Source organism: Phascolarctos cinereus, unplaced genomic scaffold (genome assembly GCF_003287225.1).
Source record: "Phascolarctos cinereus isolate Bilbo 61053 unplaced genomic scaffold, phaCin_HiC Scaffold_7;HRSCAF=346, whole genome shotgun sequence".
Taxonomy (NCBI): Eukaryota; Metazoa; Chordata; class Mammalia; order Diprotodontia; family Phascolarctidae; genus Phascolarctos; species Phascolarctos cinereus.
In genome coordinates, this window is record NW_027556180.1 from 3,161,766 (window position 1) to 3,188,363 (window position 26,598).

The 26,598-nt window shown below is 56.8% G+C and overlaps 2 protein-coding genes across 8 annotated transcripts in view; both read left to right on the forward strand.

Moving 5' to 3' along the window:
* Positions 1-333: 333 nt before the first annotated feature.
* Positions 334-12,703, forward strand: LSG1 (large 60S subunit nuclear export GTPase 1). The gene is given in 15 exon segments (XM_078147484.1): positions 334-773; positions 971-1,097; positions 1,280-1,400; positions 1,486-1,572; positions 1,965-2,051; positions 5,374-5,434; positions 6,298-6,474; positions 7,875-8,258; positions 9,708-9,809; positions 9,895-10,037; positions 10,257-10,381; positions 10,862-10,941; positions 11,550-11,720; positions 12,430-12,517; positions 12,520-12,703. Coding segments are annotated over 15 exon segments (1,941 nt in total). The 5' UTR covers positions 334-671; the 3' UTR covers positions 12,606-12,703.
* Positions 12,704-20,567: 7,864 nt separating this feature from the next.
* Positions 20,568-26,598, forward strand: part of TMEM44 (transmembrane protein 44) — a 32,550-nt gene continuing 26,519 nt past the window's right edge. For 4 of the 7 annotated variants that reach the window (XM_078147555.1, XM_078147554.1, XM_078147552.1 and 1 more), the window contains exon 1: positions 20,568-24,390. In XM_078147555.1, coding sequence (XP_078003681.1) covers positions 24,118-24,390 — 273 coding nt within the window. In that variant the 5' untranslated portion in view covers positions 20,568-24,117. The remainder of the gene's footprint in view (positions 24,391-26,598) is intronic. The other 3 variants (XM_078147549.1, XM_078147550.1, XM_078147551.1) reach the window with 1 other exon arrangement.

Genomic DNA, 26,598 nt, shown 5'->3' on the forward strand with positions numbered 1-26,598 from the left:
GTGAACCGGGCTCCGACGGACATAGAGTGAAGGAAGTGCTTTGCAAACTGTGGCCCAACACAGGGCAGGCCAGTATGATGACATCGTGAATGCTTTTACATTTTTAATCATTGGGAGTTTAAAATAATCGCATTTTCTTAATTGAAAGTTTAATGTTTTGCTTGGAATGTACTTGCTACTGCGAAGGATGAGACAGCTGGAGAAATCGGCCCCCACTTCCCAGCTGGGGGGGGGGGAGAAAAACATCACAGTCACGTGACAGATGACGCACGCTCCTGCCCCGCCTCCTTGGGGATCCTCCCCTTCCGCCTGTCCGGGTCTTCTGGGCGGCCCCTTTCTGCGGTCGCTCACATTTCTCACCGGACCCTTCTGGCTGCGCACCGCATGGGCTGTACCACTACTCCTCAGAGCCCCAGGCGGACGGGCCCATTGTCCCGGTGACTCCTCGGGAAGCGCTGACCCCACGTGGCCGGGGACACGTCCGTGAGGGTGGAAAGGCGCTGGCGCCTCCGAGGCTCCGCCCCCTCTCGAGCCCCCCCATTTTCTTCCCGCTTGGACTCTTCCTCTCGTGACCACTTCCGCCGGCGGCCGCGCAGGCGCAGAAGAGTCTCCGGAGTGGAGCGGCGCGGTGCCGGTGGAACCGAGTTCTGTGGGCGGCCCGTGGGGCGGACATGGGGCGGAAGCGGGTGCCGGGCGGCGGCGGCGGCCTGGGTCGGGCCCTCATCAAGGAGCGTAACCTGCAGAACAGGGGCCAGCGGCGGCGAGACACGTGGGTGAGCGCTTGGAGATCCTCCTCTGTGTGGGGGCGGGAAGGGATTCGAACCCAGGGCCCTTCAGGGGGTGCGTTCCAGGGATCGTCTCCACCCTCCGCGCCTTCGCCCCGGCCTAGGCTGCCAGGACTCCCCTGCTGGGGGGCGGGGCCCCCACGCGTATCTGGTGTGGACTCTGACGTGGGCGTGCCCCCCCCCAGCTGCACACGAAGGAGCTGGATGATGGTGGCGCCTGGGGCCGCGTGGACCCGCGCTCCGTGACCGAGCCCACGGCCCTCGAGGAGTTCCTGGCCACGGCCGAGCTGGCGGGCACCGAGTTCGTGGCGGGTGAGCACCCAGAAGGCGCCTGCTGTGTGAGGTGCTGCTGAGGGGAAACTGAGGCAGGCAGCGGGAGGGAGGTGCCTGGGAGGCCGCGTGGGGCAGGGGTCTCCAACCGAGGGAGCAGGAACGGGGTGGGGGGGGTATCCACTCATGACGCCCCTGGAACCCCCTTCCTTCGCCACGAGCAGAGAAGCTGAACATCCGGTTCGTCCCCCCCGAGGCCAGGACGGGCCTGTTGTCCCCCGAGGAGAAGCTGCGGCTCCGGGAGCGCCAGGAGGAGAACCGGGGGGCCCTGCGCATCCCCCGCAGGTGAGGCCCGCCCTGCACCCAGGGTGTCGGGGATCCCCCCGCCCCTCCCCACCTCCGCATCCCCCCCACTCGGGCTCTCTCGCAGACCCCCGTGGGACAAGGGCACTAGCGCCGAGGTGCTCCAGCAGGCCGAGATAGAGAACTTCCTGGAGTGGAGACGCCAGCTGGCGCGGTGAGTGTCCTGCCCCCCCCCCCCCGAGGTTGGAGGGATCTTTGTGCTGCATCCCGTCCTCTTTCTAGGGTGGCTCGAGGGGGCTGCCGGTCCAGCCCAGGGCCCCCCATCAATCCAGAAGCTGCTTTCTAAACCACAACCCCGAGATTCCCGTGGAGCCCCCAGAAGACACAGGTTTAAAGGAGGCCAAGAGCCTGTGGCCTCAGGGGGTCCCAGCTCAGGTACTGGGGGGGGCGGCCATGGGGTCCCTCGTTGCAGGATGTTCTGCCCCTCCTGGAGGAGCACAGGACCTGGCCCCGGGAGCCCAGCGAGCTCCTCCATCGTCTGCAGGCCTGAGGGGGCCCTGCCGCCGCGTGGGGCGCCTGGTGGTCAGCTCTTCCTTTTAAAGCCAGGCTGGAAGAGGAGCAGAACCTGACTTTGACGCCGTTTGAAAGAAACTTGGACTTCTGGCGGCAGCTCTGGAGAGTCATCGAGAGAAGGTATGTTGGCGTCCCGCAGTCGGGATCGGGCTGATGCAGGCAGAGGGGAGAAGATGCGGCAGGGAGCACATCCTGACGGGCCACACCTAGAACAGCCAGCCCAGCATTCAGGCGGCCCAAAAGATGGCGGCTCCCTCTGCTCTCAGGGATTTAGTGCATGGGCGTGAGGATGTCCGTGGGGGGGGTTGCAGGCCCCAGAGCTGGAGTGGGGGGAGGGTCCCCAGCACTGGGGCTTCCTGTGCTGCAGAGGACGGCTTTGGGTGACCCGTGGCAGACTGCCTACTGACGCCTGTTCACAGCTTGTCTCCCCCAGAGAGTGGGGAGGAGGGGACTTCATTTTCTGATTTGGTGTCCCTGGCCCCGGTTTGGCCACCCGGAGCAAGTGGACTGTCGTGTTGGATTAGTTAACCACCTTGGAGAAACCAGGTGTCCATCTACGGTCCCCATTGATGGGCCTTGAAAACTGCCAGGTGCCTTTGCAACACGCCCTTCGTGGTCCTCTCGTGCCCTGCTCCTCTGGCCACACTTGGCCATCCTGGCATGGGGTACTCATTTGCCACCTCTGTGCCTTTGTGCCTCCCACCTAGAAGGTTGTCCCCTCTCCCCCACCCTCCCCTTCCTTCCTTCTGTTCTGGGCATGTCCCGTGTGTACCCAGTCCTTTCTACATCCTTCTCATCCATTTGAATGGGAGCTCCCTGAGAGTAGGGACTTTTTTTGTGGTCATTTTTGGTCTTTCTGTCCTTGGCCTTAGCCCAGGGCCTGGCACTTAATAAATGCTTGTTAACTGACTGACCGATCGCATGCAGTGGCAGCCCCTGCTCTTTCCATGTCCCTGCCCTGATTTTTAAGAGGGATTGGGGGCATTTCAAGTCCAGGAGCGGGTTTGTGAAGCATGGAAGGGCTGCGATGGCGGGACGCCTCTGCGGCCGACGTCTTCAGGGCTCTCTGCCACCTTGGTGGGATTCGTGTGATGTGCTGTTCATCCCCAGGCCTTGGGCCCCGGGGGAGCCAGACGGCCGAAGCCTCAGGCCCCTGCTCAGGGGTCTTTGTGACGGACAGCATCAGAGAGTTTTGTCTCCTGGGCTTTGAGATCAGTCTCTACATGGTGGACAGCGGAGGAAGGAGGAGAACTTCTACTCTAGAGCGCCATCGTGCTTAGAGCCCAGCCGCAGGCCACCACCCAGAGGCAGACTTGGCGACCTCTTGAAGGGAGGCAGAGGAAGGCACCCTGGATTTGAAGGAGTTCCGAGGACCTGGGTTCGAGTGCTGCGTGGCCTTGGGTGATCATTGTCTCTGGGCCTCCTAAGAGCCTCTCCAGGGTGAAGATGGTGCCAGATCCAGACAGGGCGTGGGTGGAAGGCCGGGCCTTTCCTGTGCTCTCCTCCCTGCTACATCCCAGACTGAGCAGGGAATGGATTTCCGCTCAGTGCGCTTCCTGGGAGGCCGTGAGAGCAGGCCCTTTACGTTGTCCTTGCTGTCCTCTCTTTGGGCTGCCTTCGTCTCTGAGCACTTAGAAGCACTTAGGTGAGAGAAGCCTGGTTTCTGGAGAGGGGCTGGCCCGTGGTGGCCCTCTGTTAGCCTCCTGAGCCTTGGTTTAGTCGGGTGGTTCCCCTTCAGGAACACTGAGAGCTCCTACTATGTGCCAGGCACAGTGTTAGGGCCTTATGATCATGACCTCGTTTGATCCTTGCAACAATGTTGGGGAGCAGGTGATCTTATCGTGTCCAGTTTACATTTGAAGAAACTGAGGCATATTAGGGGAAATGACTTACCCAAGTTCACCTAGCAGGGATTTGATCTTGGGTCTCCTTGGCTCCAGACCTGGTGTTCTGCACACACACGCACTGGCACCCCCTACCGGCCTTCCCTGGTGCTCTTCAGCAGAGGCCGGCCCTTGGCTGGTCATGTGCTCCCAGCCGTGATGCCATCACAACCAGGAGGGTGGTGGAGAAAGGAAAGCTCGATTTTGGCCCCAGTGGTTACTGGGGGGCCTCACATCTCAGAAACAAAGGGCTCAGAGGAACCCCCGATTGTCCTCTCCCTCCGTGACATCCTTGCAGAATTGGTGGGGCCTGTATTGCCTTCGGTGGTTTTTCCTGGGAGACGTCACTCGGCGTCTGTGGGCTTTGGTTTCCTCCAGTGTAAACAGTCAGTGGTTGGATGCAGTGGGCCGTGGACCCTTCCCTTCAAAGGCTGCCGTCTGGCCGTGGGGCCCGAAACACATCACCTGCATTCCCCAGCGCATTCTTTCCTCTCCTAGAGAATGAACTAGAACCGGAACCAGAAGCATATGCGGAGCTGCGCCCCACAGGCCCTACCTCCCTAAGGATAGCACAGGATTCATGGTGGTTGGTGTGATCGGTGTGTCGTTCTGCTCCTGCCATCATGGGCCATTCCCCGCTCGGTGGGCACCCGTGCTGGCCAGCGTCTGCTCCAAATGCTTGGGGCATCTGGGGCCTTTCATTTCAGCCTTGACCTCTTCAGGCTCTGCCCAGAGTGGACTCAGGGCACCTCCAAGGCCTGCCTTTCCCTCCAGCCCCATCTTTTGAAGAGAAATTTGCATTTCTGCTATCGGTTCCTTCTTTCCCTGGGCTGTTAAAACCCTTTGTAATTCTTTTGAGGGTTGTTGGTCTCCTGGGGGGAGGGGGCATTTAGGGGGTGCCATAGGGCACAGAGCGCCAGGCCTGGGGTCAGGAGGACCTGAGTTCAAATTCGGTCTCAGATGCTTACAAGCAGTGTGACCCTGCACAAGTCACTTCATCCTGTCTGTCTCAGTTTCCTCATCCGTCAAATGAGCAGAGAAGGAAATGGCAAATCTTTCCAATAATCTCTGCCAAGAAAACTCCAGATGGGGCCACAGAGTCGCACGCAACTGAAACACAACAACACCACAGTCTCTGGCCGCCTCTGCTGGGGAGTGGCCCCAGTCCTGTGGCCTGTTAGCTGGCGTGGCCCTCGGCTGGCTGGCACACCTTCCTCAGGGATGTTTGATACAAAGCCCCTCCCCTGGGCAACGGTCACTTCCAGTCGCTTCCTTTCTTACTTTGGTTGTGTTCGTTTTAATTGGGAAACCTGTAAGCTCACAGGGGGTTCTCTCGAGGGTCACACCAGGTGAAAGGGGTGTGTAAAGAGCGGGTTACAAACCTTACAGTGGGGCACACTCAGGGCTCTGATGTCAGTGCTCCCAGAAGTCTCAGGGCAGCCTCACACTCTGATAGCAGCCCCCGGTGTCCTTGGCTGCCTCTTGTCTCGTGTCCCTTTATGGGAGGTTGGATGGGCTGGCCCTAGAAGTCACTGTCTTTCTGCTTGTGTGCTCCTCAGTGATGTCGTCGTGCAGATAGTAGACGCCCGCAATCCCCTCCTCTTTCGATGTGAGGACTTGGTGAGTGTGGCTGGGCAGAGGGTTCACTCTGGCGGGGACTAGGGGCCCTTCTTGATTGTCCAGCAGAATTCCCAGTGATAAATGGCATTCTGGGCCCAGCCCTGAGACCATTTTCTTTGCCCAGGCTCAGGTTGGTCAAGGCAGGGCCAGCATCAGGCAGGTGGGCTCCCCTCGTCATCCCAGACAAGGTAAGGCAGCACGGCTCACTTGGGAGTAGTGCTGCCTACGGGCACGAGGCCTTTCATCTGGCCTGCTACAACCGTGCTTGATCCAGAGCGACCAGGGCCATTTATCTCCCCTGGCACCTGCCTCTCACTGCCCCAGAAGGAGCCCAAGGGGATGGATTCAAGTCTCACCCCAAAGGTGCCAGGTGTCCTCAGAGGAGCCCTAGTGAAGAGACTGGGGTTGGGGGATGGATTCAAGTCTCACAGCTTCCTTCACCCAGAGTACTTGGAGCTATAGCAGCCCTGGCAGGCTCATGGGGTCCTGGCTTCTTCCCGTTGGCTGTTTGGCTGCTCTCCTTTAGAGCCTCATTGGACACAGAGCCTTTTAAGGCTTTGAAAAATGGAGCTCTGGTCGTTGTATGTGGCCGGCTCTGAAGCCAGGGCCTGCTCCCACCTGTGGGGGTCCCCTGGACCTGGCGGCTCACCTGTGAGATGGGCCCTCACTCTGTGCTCATTGGAGGGTCACTGCACCTGAGCCTCCCCAGGGACGAGGAGGAGGAGGAGGTGGTGGTGGTGGCGGCAGCAGTGATGGTTGTGGTGATGTGTGTGGGGGGGTCTGCATTCATCTCATCCTCTGGGAGTCCTCAGCAAAGGTACCTGCCTGTCTTTACTTCCTCCAAATGAGCTTTGTTTTCCTAGGAACGTTATGTGAAAGAAATCAGCAGAGATAAGGAAAATGTGATTTTGATCAACAAGGCAGACCTGTTGACTGAGGAGCAGCGAGGAGCCTGGGCCAGATTCTTTGAGCAAGAAAACGTGAAAGTGATTTTCTGGTCCGCTGTGGCAGAAGGCGACCAGCTGAGCACAAAATGGAAGGTAGTGGGGTGCCTCTCCCCACCGTCAGGGAAGGACACAGGCAGGGGCAGCTGCTTCTGTGTCAGCTTAGGGCTCCCGCTGCAAAGAGAAGGTGCCAGCCCCACCCTCTGTGCCCCCAAAGAGACTGATAATGGCCATGATTCTTTGTGGTGAGGGGGGAGGCAGCGTGGGGACTTGGGAGATGACTTTGTGGTGGCCATTAGCAGGAGTCAGCACCTTTATAGCTAAGGCAGTGACCTGGCCATCTTTGGGTAGGGGCTCTTGATTTCTCTTTTAAAGCAAAGAAATATTTTGCAAGGTGGGGGCAGCAAGGTGGCACCGTGGATGGAGCACCGGCCCTGAATCAGGAGGACCTGAGTTCAAATCTGGCCTCTAACACTCACACTCTCTCCCCCTCTACTTTTCACCTTCTTCTGGCCACTCCCCACCAGGGTTCCACTCCCAAACCTTCCCCTTCCATGTGCCCCTATCCCCTTTGACATTTCACCCCTTGGTCTTCTCCAGGCTGAATTTCCCCCATTTTCTCTCACAGAACATTAGGGTAGAGGCAGGTTCACAGGCTGCGCCCTGGTCCTTCAGGGCACTTTGGGGTCTATTCCCCAGACCTGAGCAGTGGGTTCCGGGGATGTTCTGCACCAGACGGGGTGTGTGGGGACAGGAAGGAGAGTTTGGCTGCCATGGCCCATGACTCCTAGACACTGAGCCGCAGAGCCCTGGGTCTTTGTGTGGGGTCAGCTCTCAGGCCTGGCATCCTTCCTCCTGATGGGCGTTTTGAGCTTGGCTCCTCTGCTGTGGCCTCACGGCTTCCTTCTCTTGGCCCTTCTATTTCTCCTCAGGCTTGTCCACAGCTGGGACTCAGCTCTGTTCCTTAGCATCTCGGATGCCTCGTTGAGGGCAGGGCTTCCTTTTACCTTTCTTGAAGCTCTTTCTCTGAACTTCCCGAAACACTTTCCCTGAAATTCCAGGAGGTCCCTCTCCCCAAACCCAGGGCTCAGACCCTTCCCTGTCACAAAGACCCGCAGCAGTGCCCAGGTTTAGTCAGCCTCTGACCAGGTGCCCAGAGCAACGAACAGGTTCCTAGATAATGGTTAACTTGGGCCTTCTCTGCCTCAGGGTGATATGTTTGAAAACCCTGTGGTGGTTTCACAGCCAATGCCCGGCTCCCTTAATATGGTCATTTACTGGTGGCAATAATGGAGGGAGTCCTGTCTGCCTTCAGCAGGAGAAGAGTTTTGTCTATCTCAGCTTAAGAACATGTTGCCTTCTTAATCCCCTCCTTTCCGGATGGTCCTGGGACTTCTCTTTGTCCTTTGTCTAGAGGATTCATGGAGTTCCATTCGTGTGAAGGCTGTGGTGCCTAAACCTTTTTTCAGCTTCTCTGGGTTTTTTCATTTGGCTAGGAGCAAGAAGCTGAGAGTTCAGAGGAGTCCGAAGAGTGGGAAGATGAAGTAGAAGATGAGCAGAGTGGTGTCGGTGGCCCGGAGGCCCAAGGGGGTGGTGAGTGGCCCCCCAGCGAGGACGGCGACAGTGAGTATGAGGATTGTCTGGACGACGATGACCAGTGGCAGACATGCTCTGAGGATGACGGAGACAGCCACGAAGCAGAGTCCTGCTGCCGGGAGAATGAGGCTGGGGGCAGCCTGGAGCAGGAGCCACTGCGCCCAGCCAGGGATGCCCGAGTGCAGAACAACAGCCACCTGGTAGAAAAGGAGGAGCTGCTGGACCTCTTCAGAACGATGCATTCTGGGAAGAAGGTCAAGGAGGGGCAGCTCACCGTGGGGCTGGTGAGTGGCCAGTCGTTGGCAGGATGAGCCTGTCACAAGAAGGGAATTCTAGGGAAAGTGCACTGGAACCTTCAGTGGCCGCCAGGGAAAAGGCAGCCTTGTTTAGGGGGGTTCTGCTCGATGTGGGCACTAGTCACATGGCCGTGTAAAGGGCTGCTCGTTGACCAACACCATTCTGCCTTCCAAATGCCCAGGGTCTGGCTCCCAAGTGGACCCAGGACATGGGGTGAGGTAAGGGCCTTCCTCAAGGCAGCCCCTCTTTCTAGCTGAGGGCTTGCCAAGCACTTCCCTCCCAACGGCTTATCTGGGGCAGCCTGGGAGAGAGCCTGGAGGGCCAGCCTGGGAGCCAAGAAGACCTGGGCTTGAATCCCACCTCAGGTAGGTTTGTGTGACCCTGGGCAAGTCCCTGGACTTCTGTGCCTCAGTTTCCCTTGTTTGTCCAATGAAGGGTGGGGAGGCGGGCTCAGTGGCTGCGCTCTAAATCTGGGCCCTGGAGTCCTGCATTCTCCAACTTGCCCATCCCTGTCCCACCAGCAATGAGTCCCTGGGATGGGATTCAGACCCAACATCCTGACTGTTCAGCCTGACCTCACGGTAACTCTCTTATTCTGAGAGTCAGTCGGTTACAAAAGTCTTCCCAAACCATTGGGACTAGAGTGAAGGATGGCCCAGGCAGGGCAGGCCAGAGGGGGCCTGGATGGGCCCCTGGTCTTCTTCCAGAAGTGGGGGGGATGGCATCGCCAGGCCCTCAGCCTGCGTGCACTAGCACCTACCCTGCACCAGGCCCTGACCATGCACAGACCAGAGAGGCTATTCCTGCCCTCAGAGAGCTCACATTCTAATGGGGAGGCAGCCTGTGTGTGCACAGGCATACAAAATATTTGTGTACCCCCCAGAATAACATATACAGTATTTGTGGGGGGTGCAGCTACTAAGAGCCGGGGGCATCAGGAAGGGCTTTGTGTAGAAGGGGTGAGGTTTCAGGGGTTTCTCAGCACCAGAGGCGAGGGAGGGAGCGAGCTCAGTCCAGGCATGAGTGCTGCGTGTGCCAGGGGACGAGGGGTCAAGAGATGGGTGGGGGTTGGGGCCAGGGAACGTGTGAAGGAAATCCGTGTGGAATGGTGAGTTTGGGAATGGCATGTTGTTGGGGGCGAGCGTGTCCCCCCCCCCATAGAGAGGTGGGTCTTCCTGGGAAGCCCAGGCAGCCAGTGTGGTTGCCCACATCCTGCCTGTCATTTAGCTGGCCCACAGATGCCAGGCTAGGGCTGTGGACGTACGGAAGGACTGACAGCTCGGGCTCCCACCAGACTCCCGTGTGTGCACGTCAGTCATAATCAAGTGCGGTGCCCCTGGGTGCCAGGCCTAGCAGTGGGGACATGGAAAGTCCGAGGGTCTGTGCTGGGCCTTGGGGCGTGATCGTCTCCCATCTCGGGTCGCTCCTCTCTCCAGGTTGGCTACCCCAACGTCGGAAAGAGCTCGACGATCAACACCATCTTTGGGAACAAGAAGGTGTCTGTGTCGGCCACACCCGGGCACACCAAACACTTCCAGGTAGTTGCGGGGGGCTGTGTGCGTGGGCCCTTCGCTCTGCCCTCTCCTGCTTGAGAGCCAGGCAAACCTCGGGCTCCTCTTTCAGACCCTCTATGTGGAGCCCGGCCTGTGTCTGTGCGACTGTCCTGGCCTGGTGATGCCATCCTTTGCGTCTACCAAGGCTGAGATGATCTGCTGTGGGATTCTGCCCATCGACCAGATGAGAGACCACGTGCCCCCCATTTCTTTCATATCCTTTCTTCGTTGGGGAGTTCAGGTGTTAGGTGGGGGTGAGTCCTGTCAGGCTGCTGATGCTGGGCTTCTGTGTCTGCCAAGGCAGCCCCCCTCGCAGGGCAGCAAGGGGAACGTCGGCTCTCAGACGCTCCATCAGCATCATGGGGGATCTTCCCCGGGGCCGAGGTTCCCGGGACGGGCACAGAGGTCCAGGTCACTTCCTTTACGAACTTACATTTGCCAGAACATTCCAAGACATGTCCTAGAAGCCACCTATGGGATTCACATCATGCAGCCCCGAGAAGATGAAGACCCCAATCGACAGCCCACCTCAGAAGAGCTGCTGGCGGCTTATGGGAGTGAGTTCCCTGGGTGTGCGTACACGTGCGTGAGTGTGCAGGAAAGGAGCCAATCAGAGCTGGCTTTGGACTCCCAGGTCCTGGGTTCCAGTCCTGACCCTGGCCAGGTCATTTGCAAGGAGAGTTTGATGGGGACACTCCACGTTTCTCAGCCCCTTTGAGGATCTTTCAGTCTCTGACTTTCATGTCGGGTTTTTTTCTGTGGAAGTTAAAGTCAGCGCTTGATAGGAAATGGAAATAGGAGTCTGGGAATAACTCCCATCCTGTGCCAGGCCCCTCGCCTTCAGCTTTCAGGCTCTGTTTAGAACAGCCCCTGGGCTTGGGAGGCGCCCCTTGGGGGCATGACACGCCGTGGGCAGCTCGCTGTGGGGGGGGAGCAGGCTGCTGTCTGTGCCCCCGCAGGGGCGGTCCTCATGCTGGATGCTCAGGTAACAGTGGGAACCTGGGTCCTTGCTCCTAATCTCCTTGGGTCTTTCTCAGGCATGAGAGGGTTTATGACTGCCCACGGACAGCCTGACCAGCCCCGAGCTGCCCGATACATCCTGAAGGACTACGTCAGGGTAAGTGTGGTCTCCTGCTCACACCTCTCTGGGGCCGCCTGCCTGCCCGAGGACCGGGGTGGAGTTGGGGGCTGAGGATCTGGGGTGCTGGCAGGCCATGCTGACCTCACCTTTCGTCACCCGCAGAGCTGGGCACAAGGGGCACTATTCCCAGCTGCCCTGGCCCCTGGGGGCTGCGAGGCAGGGCACGACGAGCCTGGGCTGGGTCGGTGGTTTAGTCTGGCCAGGGCAGGTGTGTCCCAAAGCCCCCGCTTGGTGGCCGGGCAGGACACATGATTTCACTGGCCTTGCTTGGGCTGCGCTTTTCTAGAATTGAAGGTTCACCAGGGAAGTCCCCCGGGCCCTGGGTTTGCGAGGGAGGGCCTGGGCCAACTGGCCTTCAGTCTTTTCCCTTTCCCTCAGAGGGATGCCTGTGATGGACATTTGGGTCTCGGCTTCCTCCTCAGACCCTTCCCGCGGTGGCCAGAGGCAGCTCTGCTCTTTGGTCTCGGTGGGGGGCTAGTCTCTGTCGCTCGTCTGGCTGCCCCACCTCCTCTGCTCCCAGGCACAGGGCCTGCCCCTCTTTGGGGCACCTGCCAACCCAGAGCCGGCCCTGACTGTTGTTCCAGGGTAAGCTGCTGTACTGCCACCCTCCTCCCGGCATCGAGGCTGGGGACTTTCAGCCTCAGCATGAGAAACTGAGGCACGGTGGAGGGAGGCCGGAGGCACAGCCACCACGGCAGAGCTGCCACAAGGCTAAGCAGATTGAGAATGTGGTTGACCGAGCGTTCTTTCACCAGGTAAGATCGCGAGTGGGCCTCCTGGAGGTGGGCCCTGGAGGTGCTCTGCACACGCTGAGTGCCCTGGGGGCGGGGACAGGGGTTTGAGTGTGTGCCTTGACTCTGAGGCCAGTTGTGTATTGGGGGCGGGGCTCAGGAGAAACACTGTTAGGTGATTCAAACAAGGGAGAAAAACAAAAGCAAGGGACCATATTTCCCTGAATAGCACTAACAGTGTACAAAAGGTGAGGATCGTGGCCAAGGCTGGCGCTGATGCCACCACACTCATGCTGGCACGCCTTCATGAAAGTGAGGATTTCCTCTGGATTCATTCGATGAAGCTGTCCCATTAGATCCATCACTGTGAGTCCCCAATAGATTCCACTCATCCTCAAGTATTCAGACATACAGTACTCCTAAAACGAACATTTATATTGTATAACTATGTTGATATTAGTGTATGTAATTTACATATGACGTTGGCTGCAGACCTAGGACGACTTAGGCATGTATGGGGCATAGGCCAGGGCCATGGGGTGGGGGGGGACGACAGTTGGGAGATCGTGGATTTGTCCTTGAGAAACAAGGCAGTTTTTTCAGAAATCATGAGAAGTTGCTCCAGGATGGGCTCTTCGGCCCTCTCCGTGTCCCTGAGTGTCCCATGGGTCCTGTGGCAGTGCCCACAAACTCCCCTGCCGTAGCGTCTCAGGCATAGCTTCTTGTTCCCCAGGAGAACGTGAGGGCACTGACCAGGGGCGTGCAGGCCGTGATGGGCCACAGGCCAGGCGGGGCCCCAGGACCTCCCACTGCCGGCCACCATGGAGTCCTGGGAAGCCCTGGAAGAAACACGGCAACCGGAACAAAAAGGAGAAGGTCCGCAGGGTCACCAGGCACTTGGATGCGTGACCTTGAGCCTGACCCGGCCGCCAGAAAGAGCAACGGACCAAGGCCATCCCCGTGCTCTCCCTCCTGGCCCGTGAGGCGAGGGGGCGCTGACTTCTGGGGCCCAGGTGACCGGGTTTGGCCAGTGACCCTGCAATGAGGGGCGGGGGCTGCTGCGCCCCAGCCTCCGCGTGGACAGACAGGTGGATGGATGATGAGGGTGGGTGAGGTGGATGGCTGTGCGCACACAGGCGCCTTCTCTGCCTTTATGAACCGGGGGAATGTTTTTGGAAAACCGTGTTGAAACAGAGCCAGGGCAGGTCCAGGGCTTGCCAAGGTCCCAGGGCCACGTCCACACTCCCCACTCGGGGGTCCCTCTGCCCCCATGGTGCGGCCTGAGCGCTGAAAGAGGATGGTCACTCATGAAGAGGTCTCAGTTTAGCCAGTGGTCAGCCCTAGAAGCATCCTGTGATAAAGTCTGATCTTTTGGGCAGAGTTCCCAGCAGAACCAGGCCTGGATCTCGGGTCCGATGCAGCAATTCTGCTCGGGGTTCCACCTCCGCCCAGCACAGCCTGTCACCCCCATCTCTCCCAGCTCTGGCTTCCTCATGGGGGTCCCTCTTTTCACCTGCCTGGATTCTGGCAGCTGATCCCCAGGGCAGCCTCAGAAAGAGGACCTTGTCTGGCAGGGGGCTGAGGTCCGGAGGGCTCAAGGGACAGGTGACGTGACATCAACGATGGACAGCTGCCTGAGTTGCATTTCTTCGTCTGCGGCCCAGTTGCCCCTTCTCAGTCTCCTTTCCAGGCACAGCGTCCATCTCCTTCCATGCCACCCCCGCCCCAGCTCTGGCTCCTCTGTGTGGTGGCAGAAGCGTATGCCATCCTCCACTGCCCGGGGGCATCTCGGGCTAAACCCGGGACACCAGCCTCCTGCCACCTCAGGCTCCTGACCCCTTCCCCATCTCTGATTCTGATCTTCCTAAGTCACAGGAGGCTGCGTCTCCCACTCCCTGCCTTGTCACAAGGCTCCTGCCCTCACCTCTGCCTCCTCCGAGGCTCAGGCAGGGAGCTGCCTCCCATGTGGGCCTTTTCTGACCTACTCTTTGGGCCTGTGGACAGTGGCTTCCCAAGGACCGGGACTGCCTTGGCCGTCTCCACCCCTGGTGCTTTGCCCTGTAGTAGGCCTGATCTCATCAATTCTCAATAAAGCACGCACTGTGCCTTCTAGCTTACTAAGCGGGGAAGGCATCCTGCCTCTCCAGTCAGCTCATAGGGGGTTGGGGGCTGCTTCGTCTACCCCTGGCAGGTGGCATTTTCAAGGCTCCTCAGTGTAGAAAATACCCTGCTCTTCACAGGAAAGGTCCCAGAGATGTTGCTACTGACAGCGAAGGACGGTGGGAGAGCAGCCAGAAGTGGAAGGGTGCACAGGGGTGCTGGGAAGCTTTGAGGGGCTCAGAAAGCCAGGGGTCTCCCCTTGGTGTCAGTGGTGATGACCAGTTTCTGAGGTTACGCTTGAGTGGAAAGGAGCCTCGGAAAGCGTCAGACCCAGGCCCCTCTTAACGGGGGAAGGAAAAGGACAAGCACTTAGTGCCTGGAGAATGTCGCGCTGGAGGTAAGGCACTGGACTTGGAATGAGGAAGATCAGGTTCAAATCTCACCACAGACCTTTCTGAATGTGTTCCCCTCAGTCACCTGCCTCTAGGTCTCTGTAAAATGAGGGGCCAAGTGACCTGAATCTGTGTCATCAGGAGGAAACAGGCCCAGGGAGGCCAGTGATAATCACTCCAAGGCCTGTGGGGAGCAGAGTTGGGTCCTGAACTCAGGTTCTGAGAGGCGGACCCTGTGAACCTGCCAGTAGGGGTCGTTCTAGGAATGAGTGCTTTTAGGGTGATTGGTTTGGCACCAAGGAAGTCGGCAGGAGACGGGATGAGCAAAATGATGGAGGCCCAGCCAAGGTGGTGACTGCAGGAAGATGAGATATGAGACCCTTTTCCAGGGTCAGTCAGCAGGGATTTCTTAGTCATGGGGCTGCAGGGGCTGAGACAGCCGCTCCTCTGGACCAGGATGCTAATGAGGTCCAGGCTGGGAAGCTGGGTGCAGACTCAGCCTTTTCCCCAGGTTGAATGACAGCTTCAGGTGGGCCCTGCTTTCTGATCCCCTAGAGGAAAGAGTAAACAGCACTCGGCTCTGAAGAGAGACAGTGCGGCTGGGCTGGTGGTTTCAGAGACCAGAGCAGCACTGAAGTGTTAGCAGACACTGACAGCTTCCTGTGTGTGCTAAGGGTAGGGATGCCATTCCTGGGGCCTCCCAAGTGTTGTGGGATATGCCACCCTGTCCACTCAGCTGGAAGTGTGGATGCCTTTCTAACTCAGCCTATAGATGTCCCCTGCCTGGATTTGAAGGTTTGGCATAGAGGAAGAGGTCCCTGCCCTTGCCAGTGTGGCCCACTTCCCTTTGGGTAGCTAATGGTTGGGAAGTGTTTCCTGAAGTCAAGCCTAAAGCTGTCCCTTTGTGACTTCCACCTGTTGGAGCTTAGAGGGGGCTACAAAGACCATCTCATCCCACTCCTCATTTTACAGATGAGGAAACAGCTTCGTTGGTGCCGGGCAGGATTGGGAGTTGTCCCAGGTCTGCTGGCTGCAAACCCAACACTGTTCCTGCCCCCCAAGGCTCAGTGTCTGTGACAGCCTTTCACCTGCCTGGAGACAGCAAGGACATCTCCAGTATTCAGCAATGCCCCCGGCACAGACGAGGCCTGAGGCCATTCTGGATGCTTGTCAAGAAAGGGCCCCAGAGCTGGAGGCAGCCTCCAGAAGGTATGTCCAGGCACTCCCTGTTACCTCCTCTGATAACAGCTGATGGCATAGCCCATTCACTCAGAGGGTCTCGTTCGATCTTTAAGATACCTGTGTGGATGTGGAGGAAGGATTTGAACCCTCCTCTGGGCTCAGTTGGCCTGGTCCAGGCTCTTCCCCATACCTTGGCTGCCTTAAACCCTGTGCCACCCACCGCTGCCTGGCCGGGCGTTCCTCTCAGTGACTGCTGGAATTGGAGCAGAATTTAAAATACCTGTTGAGTTTATTAAAGAAAATTTCCTATTCCCCATCCTCCAGTAGAGATTAAGCAAGTTGAGTCTCATCTTTCTTCTTTTCCCCTTCACTGTTCTTAAAGGAAGGTATGGCCTCTTAGACAGTTGATGCTTAGCTGCTGGGTGCAAAGTGCTGCCTAGGGAGAGTGGGAGCAGGAGACCATGGGAAAGCAGAGGCAGCTGCGATTGCAGGGAGGCTTCTCACCAAGGGAGAGTCTTGGACCCCCAGGCACAGCTGGAGAGCTTGCAGGTTGACCCTTTGATGTGGACAACGGGAGGGTGCATGGTGGAACCGCTGCCCTCACAGGACAGGTTCACAGGTTGCTGTCCTGCAGATGATCTGTCTCGGAATGATTGGAATTGGGAAGGGTGCTCCTAGAAACAATGGGTTTGGGCCTTTCTAGGTGACTTGAAGCATCTTGGAATGGGGGGGGCTTTCCTCCTCCGTGGAGGGAGACCCTATGGAGATGACCGTTGAGAAATGCCCAGTGTGCACCACACTTCAACCAGAAGGGCCAGGAAAAGGGATTTCCCCCCCCTTGAAGTGAATAATTTTTTTTTAATTTAAAAGTTTTTTAAAAATTCATTTTGAACTTAAACACAGAAAGACAAAGGTGCCATTTCCACGTATACACCACAACATAAAAGGAGGATTCAGTAGAAAGCCATGAATTTCCATTTCACACTGTTTACTTTTTTTGAAAACTGTAATAAATGCTACCCCCTTGGTTTCAAAGCTGCCCTGCTTTTCTGTGCTTCTTTCAGAATTTTCTTTTGTTCTCTGTTGTGCACTTTTTCCTCCCTCCACAACCTGCTCTAGAGAAGGCTGCCATTGGTAAAACCATACTATGCATACTTCTGTTGCTCAGCTCTTTCTCTGGCTACAGATAGCATCTTCCTTCACAGGTCCTTTTTAGTTGGTTTGAGTGATTATAATACTCAAAATGACTTAGTCGTTCTTAGAACAGCGTTGCTACTACTGTATACGTCGAGCTCTTGGTTCTGCTCATTTTAGTCTTCGTTATTTCATGCAAGTCTTTCCATGTTTTTTAAAAACCAACCAGCTCATGATTTCTTATAGCACAGTAGCAGCAGTCCATTGCAAGAGTCACTCTTTTCAAGTGAGTTCCTGGAGGGTGATAACCATGGCCTGCCTGCTCTCTGGGGATAGAAGGGAGGGCTGGGAAGGGAGACTAAAGCTGAATGTCTGAAAAACAGATCCTGTCATCAGGAAGTGACCTGCCTGTAGATGAGATGGTCACAGGTGCAGTCTGTGACTTGCTAGACAGGCCTGGGCAGCACTCAGCCCGCAGCTATGCTTACCCAGCTCTTGGCCCCTCAGGAGGCTGAATGAGAAAGTTCCAGTTGCTAGCCTTTGACACCCTAAAGAAGACTGTGTGTTTTCCCCCCAGTACAAGCTCCCTCCTGTTTTTGGCCTTTCAGAGAGTTCTGACTTCCAGGAGAGAAGCTATATGGGGGAGGAGGGGGGAGGGAAGAAGCTGGAGCCTCAGTAGTGGGAAAGGGAAAGAGGGTGGAGCCTTAGCAGCATGGGAGAGAGGGGGAGCCTCAGCAGCATGGGAGAGAGGGGGAGCCTCAGTAGTGGGAAAGGGAAAGAGGGTGGAGCCTTAGCAGTTTGGGGGAAGGGGGCCAATGCTACTTTTCTGAGAAGTCTTCCCAAGGAGGAGAAGGGCTCAGGCTGTTAGGTGCTCCAGGTGGCTTTGGGCATGGGGTGGCCCACCTCCCCCAACAGACCTCTTCCCTGCCCTGCCATATTTGCCTTTGGCTTTGTGATCCCGCTACTTTACGAAGGCGGTGAGCTCCCCTTTGTAGCTTTCGTGGGTGTGATACCCTAGTCTGCCCACCCCCCAGCATATGGGGAACAGGCCCTTGCAGAAGTGTTGCTCAGCAAGCCTTGATTAAGCACCTGCTGTGTGCCAGGCACTGCTCAAAATACTGGAGATATACAAAGTAAGGTAAAGGCCCAGCCCAGCCTTCCAGGAGCTCACAGTCTAATGGGGGGGGGGGGACAATTTGAATGCCACTAGCTGCACTAACTTCAAACAAGATGGAGGCAGAATAAAAGGAACTAATCAAGAGAGGGAGGCTGTAGATTCTGTTGGACCGTGTCTCACCCCCCCCCCAGTAAACTTCAGGCTCCATAGCAATCATCTCAGAATCCAGTGCCAGAGCCTGTTTGGTGTTCAAGGCCTTTCCAACCAAGGCCACCCTCCTCCCTTCCAGGCTTCCTAAACCTCTCCGCCCCCCCCTGGGGACACTGGCCTCCCTGCTCTTCCTTCTTCTCTAACCCTCTCTCTCCTGACCCCCGTGTGTCCCCTGGCCATGCCCCCTGCCTGGCATGCCCTCCTCAGCACTGGCTCTTGGCTTCCCGGGCCTCCTTCAAGTCCCAGCTAAAATCCCACTGTGTCCACGAAGCCTTTCCCCGCCCCTCTTCATCCTTGTGCCTTGCCTCTGTGAGTCGTTCCCAATTTATCCTGCTGACGGCTTGTTGGTATGTAGTCATTTCCATGTTGTCCCCAGCCCCCTTCACACTGAGCTCCAGGGGTCGGGGGCTGGGCCCTTACCTTTCTTTGTGTCTCCAGCACTTAGCACAGTGCCTGGCACTGAACATTTAGTAAGTGCCTATTGCCTGCCTCAGTTCCCATGTTCACCAATGAGCCTTGAGTCACCACTCAGGCCTGCTGATCTCCCTGATCTGGGGGTTGATTCACCAGAAGACCTTTTGCCAGACGACGGCCCTGAGGAGAACGTCGCCAGGAAACAGGCATTTGATGGGAGAATCTTTTTTTTATTTTCAATTTTGATGCCAGTTTTTTTTCCCAGGGTGTCTATGATTTGTAGCCAGGGTGGGCCGTCTCTTCCTGCTGGCGCTTCCCGTGGGGGGAAGTGATCAGGCCCCAAAGATGTGTTGTAGAAAGCAGACAAGCCTCTGGCTTCAGAGACTCCTGCTGTCAGAAAGGATGCCCACAGAACGCTGCCCAGTGTCCAGGACCCCCAGGAGGGCGGCCTCGTCGAGGACCTCTCGCCAGGTCACTTCAAGCAGTCAAGAAAGCAAGTGTGTGGAAGAGGATTGTTTGGTCACCTCCGGAAAGCCCAGGAATGAAATCTACAGGTTAACCTGGATGGCGTTCGAACTGAAATGACCTCGTGGAGTGCGCAAACATGAAGTCCCTTCCTGTTATTTATGGCTCAGTCATTTCAGTTGTATCTGACTCTCTGTGACCCCATTTGGGGTTTTCCTGACAGAGATACTGGAGTGGTTTGCCATTTCCTTCTCCAGCTCATTTTACAGATGAAGAAACTTGGGCAGACAGGGTGAAGGGACTTGCCCAGGGTCACATAGCTAGGAAGTGTCTGAATCAGACTGGAACTCAGGAAGATAAATTTTCCTGACTCCTGAGCCTGGTGGCTCTATCCACTGCACCACCTGCTGCCCTCTTCCTAGGGGTGCCCAATAAATATTCTCCCACATTTCCTTGCTCATTTCCTCCTCTCCACTCACATGGGAACCACCCTTGTTTTGGCCCTCACTCCCTGTCACCTGCACTGTCACAGTAGCCTCCACATGGGCCTCCCTGCCTCCAGTCCCTTCTCCCCCATTCCACCTTCCAAAGGGAGGCCGGATATACTCTGCTCAAAAAGCTTTATTGAAACTCTCTTGCCTTAACACACAAGCTCCTCTGCCTGACTTCTAAATCCCTTCCCAACCTGTCTCCAGCTGCCCTTGCCACAGTCAAGTCAACGTGCATTTATTAAGCACCTCCTGTGGCCAGGCACTGAGCTAAGTGCTGGAGACACAAAGAAAGGTAAGGGCGGTAGAAGAGCGGAGGGAGGCTCGCCCCCCCCCCCCCGTGCCCGGAGCTAGCAAGCAGCACAGCAGCCAGCAGGATCTGAACCCCCATACACGGATTCTAAAAGCTCAGTTCTTCATACTAGCCTCTTGGGGGTGAATGAGCGACTAGGTGCCTGCATCATCGTTACTAGAGGCCTTTCTCATCATTTCCAGGCTTTTCCCAGAGTTTGGGAGCTGCTAAGTGGGAGAGTAATCTTGAAGAGATTTAAGAAGAGAAATATCTGGGACACCGCCTGACTCATCCCCTCCCATTCCATGCCTTCGCTCTGCGGCCTCAAGGCACTGGCGTTTCCCGGATTTCCCCACTAGAGGGCGCCGCCTCCGCGCCCGCCCAGATCTTGAACAATAGGTGAAGCCGCAGGCAGCGATTGTTACAAAGTAACTCTTGCTCAGGCACGGAGAATTCCCGAGGCTGGCCGGCTGCCTGGTCGTCGTCTGTCCGCCCGCCCGGCCGTCTGTCCATCTGGCCTTGGAGGAGTCGGGAAGGGCTCGCGCCCTGCCTGGTCTGCTTTACAGCGGCTGCCCAGGCAGAGCCAGCCGGCCAGCGCCCCGCGCTCCCCGAGTTGGGGGGGGGGGGTGTCGTGTGGCTGTGCCTGTGGTCGTGACCGTGGACGTGGCCGAGCCCGCGCCCCCGGCGCGCTGAGCCAGGCGGGCCAGGTTGAGCTGCAGGACGACCGGGAGCCGCCCGGGGCTGCGGCTGCCCCCGCCTCCTCCAAGCCCTCGGACCCCAGCCGCGCGGAGGAGGATCTGGGCCGCGGAAACGCCCTGGCAGCGCGGCTGGGATGGCCCCCGCACCTCCCACACCGCCCCCGCCTCCTGTCCTCGGGGACTGGGACTACCTAGCCAACTGCTTCGCTCATGACCGAGTGTGCTCTCCTTTGGCCTGTGGCTGCTGGCTTCCCTGCTCTGGATCGCCGCCCACGTCTTGTAAATGTGCTGGGGGAGAGAGGAAGGGGGGCGGAGGCTCTGGTGGGGGGGGCGCGGAGAGGGGGTACTGGTGTCCCATGGGTGGGGGTTGGTGGAGAGGGTTGCTGCTGCTGAGGAGGGAGCAGAGGCTTTGTGGTCCGGCGCAAAGGGTCAGAGGACCTGGGTTCGAATCCGAAGTCTGCCTCTTATTGCCTGTGCGACTCCGGGTCAAGTCAGACCCAGTCTCGGGCACTTTTCTCTCCTGAAAGACGAGGGGGGAGAGGGTGGACTAAATGTTCTCCAAGGGACGTTCTCCATCCGGCTCAGGACTGGTCCTAAGGCGAGTGTAAGCCAGCTCTCCCAGCTGGAAAGCGGATGCGACAAGGGGAGGGAACGGGAAATTGGGCTCCCCTGGTCCCCAAACAGCCTTGAGCTCACTAGAAGCCCGAGAGAGCAAAGTGAAGAGCCGGGACTGGAGGGGAACACCTACGAGGCTCTTGGTAAGGTGGAAAGCAGGTGGGATCTGGGGTCAAGGGCCCTGGGTTCGAATCCCAGATCTGCTGCTTATTCCCTCTGTGACCTTGGGCATACCCCTGTAACCTGCCTGGGTCTCAGTTTCTTTCTCTGAAGTCGGACCTTCAAGAGCCCAAGTGGATGATCCTTTAACTCATTCCTCCCGTGCAGACACTGTTTTCAGGGGAAAATTCAACTGGAAAATCAAGGGGGAAGAAAAGGAAGCAAAGGGGGACCAGCCCCCCAGGCCTGTCCCTTCTTTCATCCCCTAGAGATAACCTTGATTGTGAGAGGGGATGAACCTTAAAGTACAACATGCCCCCCACCTCCCTGTCACTTTAAAGAGCAGGAAACAGACTTAGAGGTGGCAAGGGACTTAGCCAAGGCCTCCCTGCTGGGAAGTACCAGGGTTCCTGACCCTATTCCCAGCCTGGCCTTCTCCTCCTTGGGATTTAGACAGAGGAGGTGAGAACCAAACCAGACCGGCACATTTAGTATCTGTCCCAGGCCCTGCTCTCCTTGTCCAGCCTTGGACATGTGAGGCCCTTGAGGGGAAAACTGAATTAAAATAGCCTCCGAGGTGTGGGGGAGCCCCAAAAATAGCACCCACATTTGCCCACTTGGTCTAGAGACAAGTGGAATGAATGGCCCTAGAAGGCAGGGGCCTTGGCCAGCCGTCAGAGCTGCCCATGTTTGAGGGACTCCGCCTGCTGGACTTTGGGGGCAGGGCAGCTCTTGAGGACTGCTGTGTGCCTGCTGCCCACTGAGCTCACATTCCATATATACTTTATCCTGATTTTTGACAAGTCTTTAACTGTGGTTTCTGATGCCACAGGAGAGGGGAGCAGAATGACCTGAGGTGCCAGCAGAGACAGTGTAAGCTAGTGGGAGACCTGGCACCTTATCCAGGCCTGGCCCTAATGAGCTCAGTGAACCTGGGCAACTCACTTTTCTGGGCCTCAGTTTCTCATCTCTAACTCTGGAAAGGTGGGCTGACTTTTGAGTTGAGGCCGGGAGCTCCTCACTCCTTATGTGACCATGGCCACTGCCTTCCCCTCTCTGGGCCTCAGTTGCTTCATCTGTAAAATGAAGGGTTTGGATGAAATGGCCTCTGAGGTCCTGTCTGTGACAGGTAACTAAGTCTGGGCCAGGTCACTGTCCAGACTGACTGATTGAGAGGAACTGACCAGGTTCAGGACTGGCAGGAGCTCTGTGCAGAACTGGGGAATGAAGACTGGCAGACTTGGCCACTCACTCCTGCCCCTTCTGCCTTCTCATTGCCCAGCCCCCCTCCCTTGACCCCTCAAGTAACCGGGGTCTTCAATTCTCTCTTGACGGTCTAGCTCACAAGAACCTGCAAGAGATAGATTCAGCATGAAGGTGATATAAAAATAAAAATCAGAACAAGATTAAAAATAAAAAGAGAAAGCAATTGGGATTCGTTAGTCAGTAAACATGTGTAATGGGCCTGCTGTGTGCCGGGGCCTCCTGGGCTGAACAGTCCCTGCCCTGAAGGAGCAGCAGGCACCCACAAGCCGCATTCAGGATAGCTTGGAGCTGATCCACAGAGAGGGAGGCACCAGGATTAGGGCGGGTTGGTGGGGAAAGGCTTCCTGTAGTAGGCAGGACTTTAGCTGGGCCTTAGGGGAAACCAGAGAAGCCAGGAGGCAGAAATGAGGAGGGAGAGCCTTCCAGCAGAGGGGAGACACTGAAAATGCCCAGACTCTGGGTGTTCCTTAACACTGAGCATTCAGTGATTGCCCCCTGCTGAGCACGTTTATGGTGCCTTCCTCTGAGATTACTTCCCCTCTCCCCTGTCCATAGCTTAACTGTGCCTGCTTGTTGGCATGGTGTCTCTAGCAATAGGGTGCATTTATCTATCTCCCACCCCCGTGCCAGCACATTACAACTATTCCCTCGTTTTATCCTGGCAACAAGTCTGGGAAGTGGGTGCTACTGTTATCCCCATTTTACAGGTGAGGGAACAGTTGAGGCAAACAAGGTAAAGTGACTGGTCCAGGGTCACCCAGCTAGGAAGTGTGTGAGGCCAGATTTGACCTGAGGTTTTCCTGACCGCAGGACCCGCAACCCTGGGCACTAGGGCACTTTGTGGGCCAGGACACTTTCTACCTTTCTTTGTATTCTCAATGTTTAACAGAGTATCCAGCACACAGTACGCACTTCATAGATGCTTGTTGACTTGGCTTGAACACCTATGTCCCCTGGAGGTCCAGGGGAGGGAGGTGACTTTCCCCGGTCACAAAGGTAGTGTGTGAAGCACCAGGATTCAAACCCAGGACCCTGACTCAAAGCCCAGCGGTCTTTTTGCTGACTCAAGTGCCTTGTCATTTTCACAGGAACCAAAGCCTTAATCCAGCTAAAATAATGATGTTCCTAGGATGCTTTTAGAAAAGGGAGGGGGAAGATGGGAGTTCACTCGTATTAATCAGTAAGCAGCGTGCTCAGTCTGTCTGTTAGAGAGGACTTACAGATGAGACAGCGGAGGCCCAGATCCCGAAAGGGATTTGTTCCAGCTGACCTCGACCAATGCACGGCAGACCCCAGACCCAAGGCAGGGCTTTGTCACTCTTCAGATCCCAGCCTGGGGAGAGACGAGTGATGCGAATGCCCCAGCCGGGCCCAGGGAAAACCCGAAAACAGAGTCTGCAAAAGAAGTCGAGGCAGGGTCACTGATACAACTCGACAAGCATTAGTTAAGCACCTACAATGAGCTAAGCCCTGTGCTGGGCACGGGAGGGGAAAGGAATAGGCATTTATATAGCACCTACCATGGAGCAGGACCCTCACAACAGCCCTGCCAGGTAAGTGCTATTGTTATTATCCCCATTTTACAGTTGAGGAAACTGAGGCAAGCAGAGGTTCAAGTGACTCACCCAGGGTCACACAGGTAATAAGTGTCTGAGGCTGAATTTGAACTCAGGTCCAAGCCCTGCTCCCTGTGGCACCACGTAGCTGCCTTCATCCAAAGACAAAGCAGTTCTTGCCCTCAGGGAGAGAGAGGGAAGGAGGGAGAGAGGCAGACAGAGAGAGGGAAAATGGGGGACTCAAGAGACTCTGACCTGGCACTCTTGGGGCATCCTCCCTTTTTCAGTCCATAAGTGAGGAAGGCCCCTGGCTGCCCAGAACTCCCCCATACCATGATAAACAAGGGCCCCCTCCGAGCCCCGAGACCTTCCCCTCCAAATCTGGCTCTGAGAACCCACAGCACATCAGTAGCAAAAGCCCGAGGACCACGTGCCAGGCGCTCGCCCATCTTCTGTTATGTCTGCTCTTCTCTCTTCAGGTGTTTTTATTTGGGGTGCTGCAAGAAATCCAGCCGGGACAGGTCTGTGCCATGTGTGATTTACCGCTTTGTGGGCAGCGTGAGCGATGCCTTTGGGGCCCTGCTATCCAAGCAGCTCCCCATCCAGGTAGGTGCCTCATGCCCCAGGTACCGGCTAGGCTCTCCTGGGCCCTCTGTGAGCACCGCAGTGGCCACCAGGGGTCAGATGTAAGCTATATCAGAAGCATCGCCAGCTTTGCCTGGCAGGCTACCTGCCTGCCCAGTCCCTGATCCCTGCCCAGGGACCCTTGTCTCTGCTCCCAGACAGAGAAACTCCTAAGAGGAGGCCACTGGAGCCCGAGTGGGGAGTTGGGATCACCCAGTGCCTCCCAGGAGTGAGCCATGGAGTAAGAGCTAGTGTTCTGGATCTGACCTGTGCCTGCTTTATGTAGGGAGCCCCCCACAGGCACACACCCTGCACCTGGTCTTTGCCTGCTCTGTGTAGGGAGCACCCTCCCCCAGCACCTGACCTGCGCCTGCCCTGTGTAGAGATTCCCCTCCCCCAGCACCTGAGCTGTGCCTGCTCTGTGTAGGGAACCCCCCCCACCCCCTCAGCACCTGAGCTGTGCCTGCTCTGTGTAGGGAGTCCTCCCCACCCCCACCAGGACCTGGCCTGTGCCTGCTCAGTGTAAGCCCCCTCCCTCACCAGCACATGCTCGGCAGCATTGAGACCATGGGGGCTATGAGAGGACTTGCCTGAGCTCCCTGGGCCAGTGTGTTCCTCGGTTGGGACTTGAACCCAGGACCACATCTGCTATAACATAGCTAATCACCCTGGAGAATACTTTCATGAAGTTTTCCTCTTTCATAGTGCTTTAAACTGGCTCCCTGGGAGATCCCTCACACTCCCTGTGTCATCCCCAGGTTCCATGTTAGGACACTGGTCACACGTGGTCCCTTAGGTGCTACAGCTGGTTTTGACTTCAGGTCAGTTGACTCCATGGCCTGGGCTCTCCCATTTGGGAAGGCGGCCGCTAGAGTTCAGGCCCCGGGGTCAGGGATAACATGGGTTCAGATCCCACCTCAGACACTAGCCGGGGGAATTTGGGTGAACCACTTCACCACTGAATGCCTCAGTTTCCTCATCTTTATAAAGGAACAATAGTAGCCCCTACCTCCCAGGGTTCTTCTGTGGAGCAAATGAGATATTTGTAAAATACCTGGCAAACGTTGAAGTGCTATGTAAATGCTGGCTCTTGTTAGAGGAAGCCAGTGCCCCAGAGCAGGGACAGAGCCCGAGTGACAGGAGGCAGGGCTGGAATCCGGTGACACTGGGAGAGGTGGGGCGGATCAATGTCAGAAGAGAGTCACAGACTCTGGCTCACAAAGACCCTCCTCAGCGCCCTTTCCCGTCTTGTTCTCCCTCCTGATCCCTGCCTGTACCTCAGTTCGCCATTTTCTCTCTGTGGTGCTACCCTATTGAGTCTGTTCAGTTGGGACAGACCTTCCTTCCTCGTTTCCAGTTTAAAATGCTAAAAGGAAGGTTGTGGGACATTTGAACGCTTTTGTCTGGTTTTTAAAGCCCTTTGCAGTCGGACTGTGGTCCATCTTTCCAGACATGTGCTTTGCTCCAAACCAGCTGACTTATTCTCTGCTCTTCATATAGAGCTTCGTTTCCTACCCCCATGCCTTTGTACCCTCTTCACACCCTGCCTCCCACCTAGAATGCATCCTTCACCTCAGCCTCTAGGAATCTCAGACTCTGCCTGCCGGGTTCGAGGGCCCCCCTCCTCCATGGGGCCTATCCTGCTCCCCACCAGCAGCAGCCTCTTCACCTGGAAATGCCCTTGATAGGGACCTGTCAGTGTGTTTGCTGTTTTCCCAATAGAGAACGTAAGCTCCCTGAGGGCGGGAAGTGCTCAACTTGTCTTTCTCCCCAGTCCCTAGCTCAGCACTTCCCTGGCTGCACACCTCAAGTTCTGTTAAGCAGACGGTTTTTGTTGAACGTAATGGAATTGAATGACTGTGGACTTGCGACTGCCCCGGCGGTCCCCCCCCTCCCCTGGCAGCTCCCCTTCTCGTTCCAAGCCTTCCTTGTCCCCCGGGGCCTTTCCTGTTGCTCACCAACTCCTCCAAATCTCTTTCATCTTTAAATAAGCATTTAGACTGGGCCGAGCTCCCCCAGCTCCTTTGTCTTCCTCTTCCTGAAGGGGAGGTTCCCGGGGAAGCTTTGCACTCTCGCCTCCCCGGCCCGCTTTCTCTGCCGCACAGTCTGGCTTCTGACCTCAGCCCTCACCCAAACCTGATTCCTCCAAAGTCACCCGTGGTCTCTCCATGGCCAGAGCCTGGTCTGCGG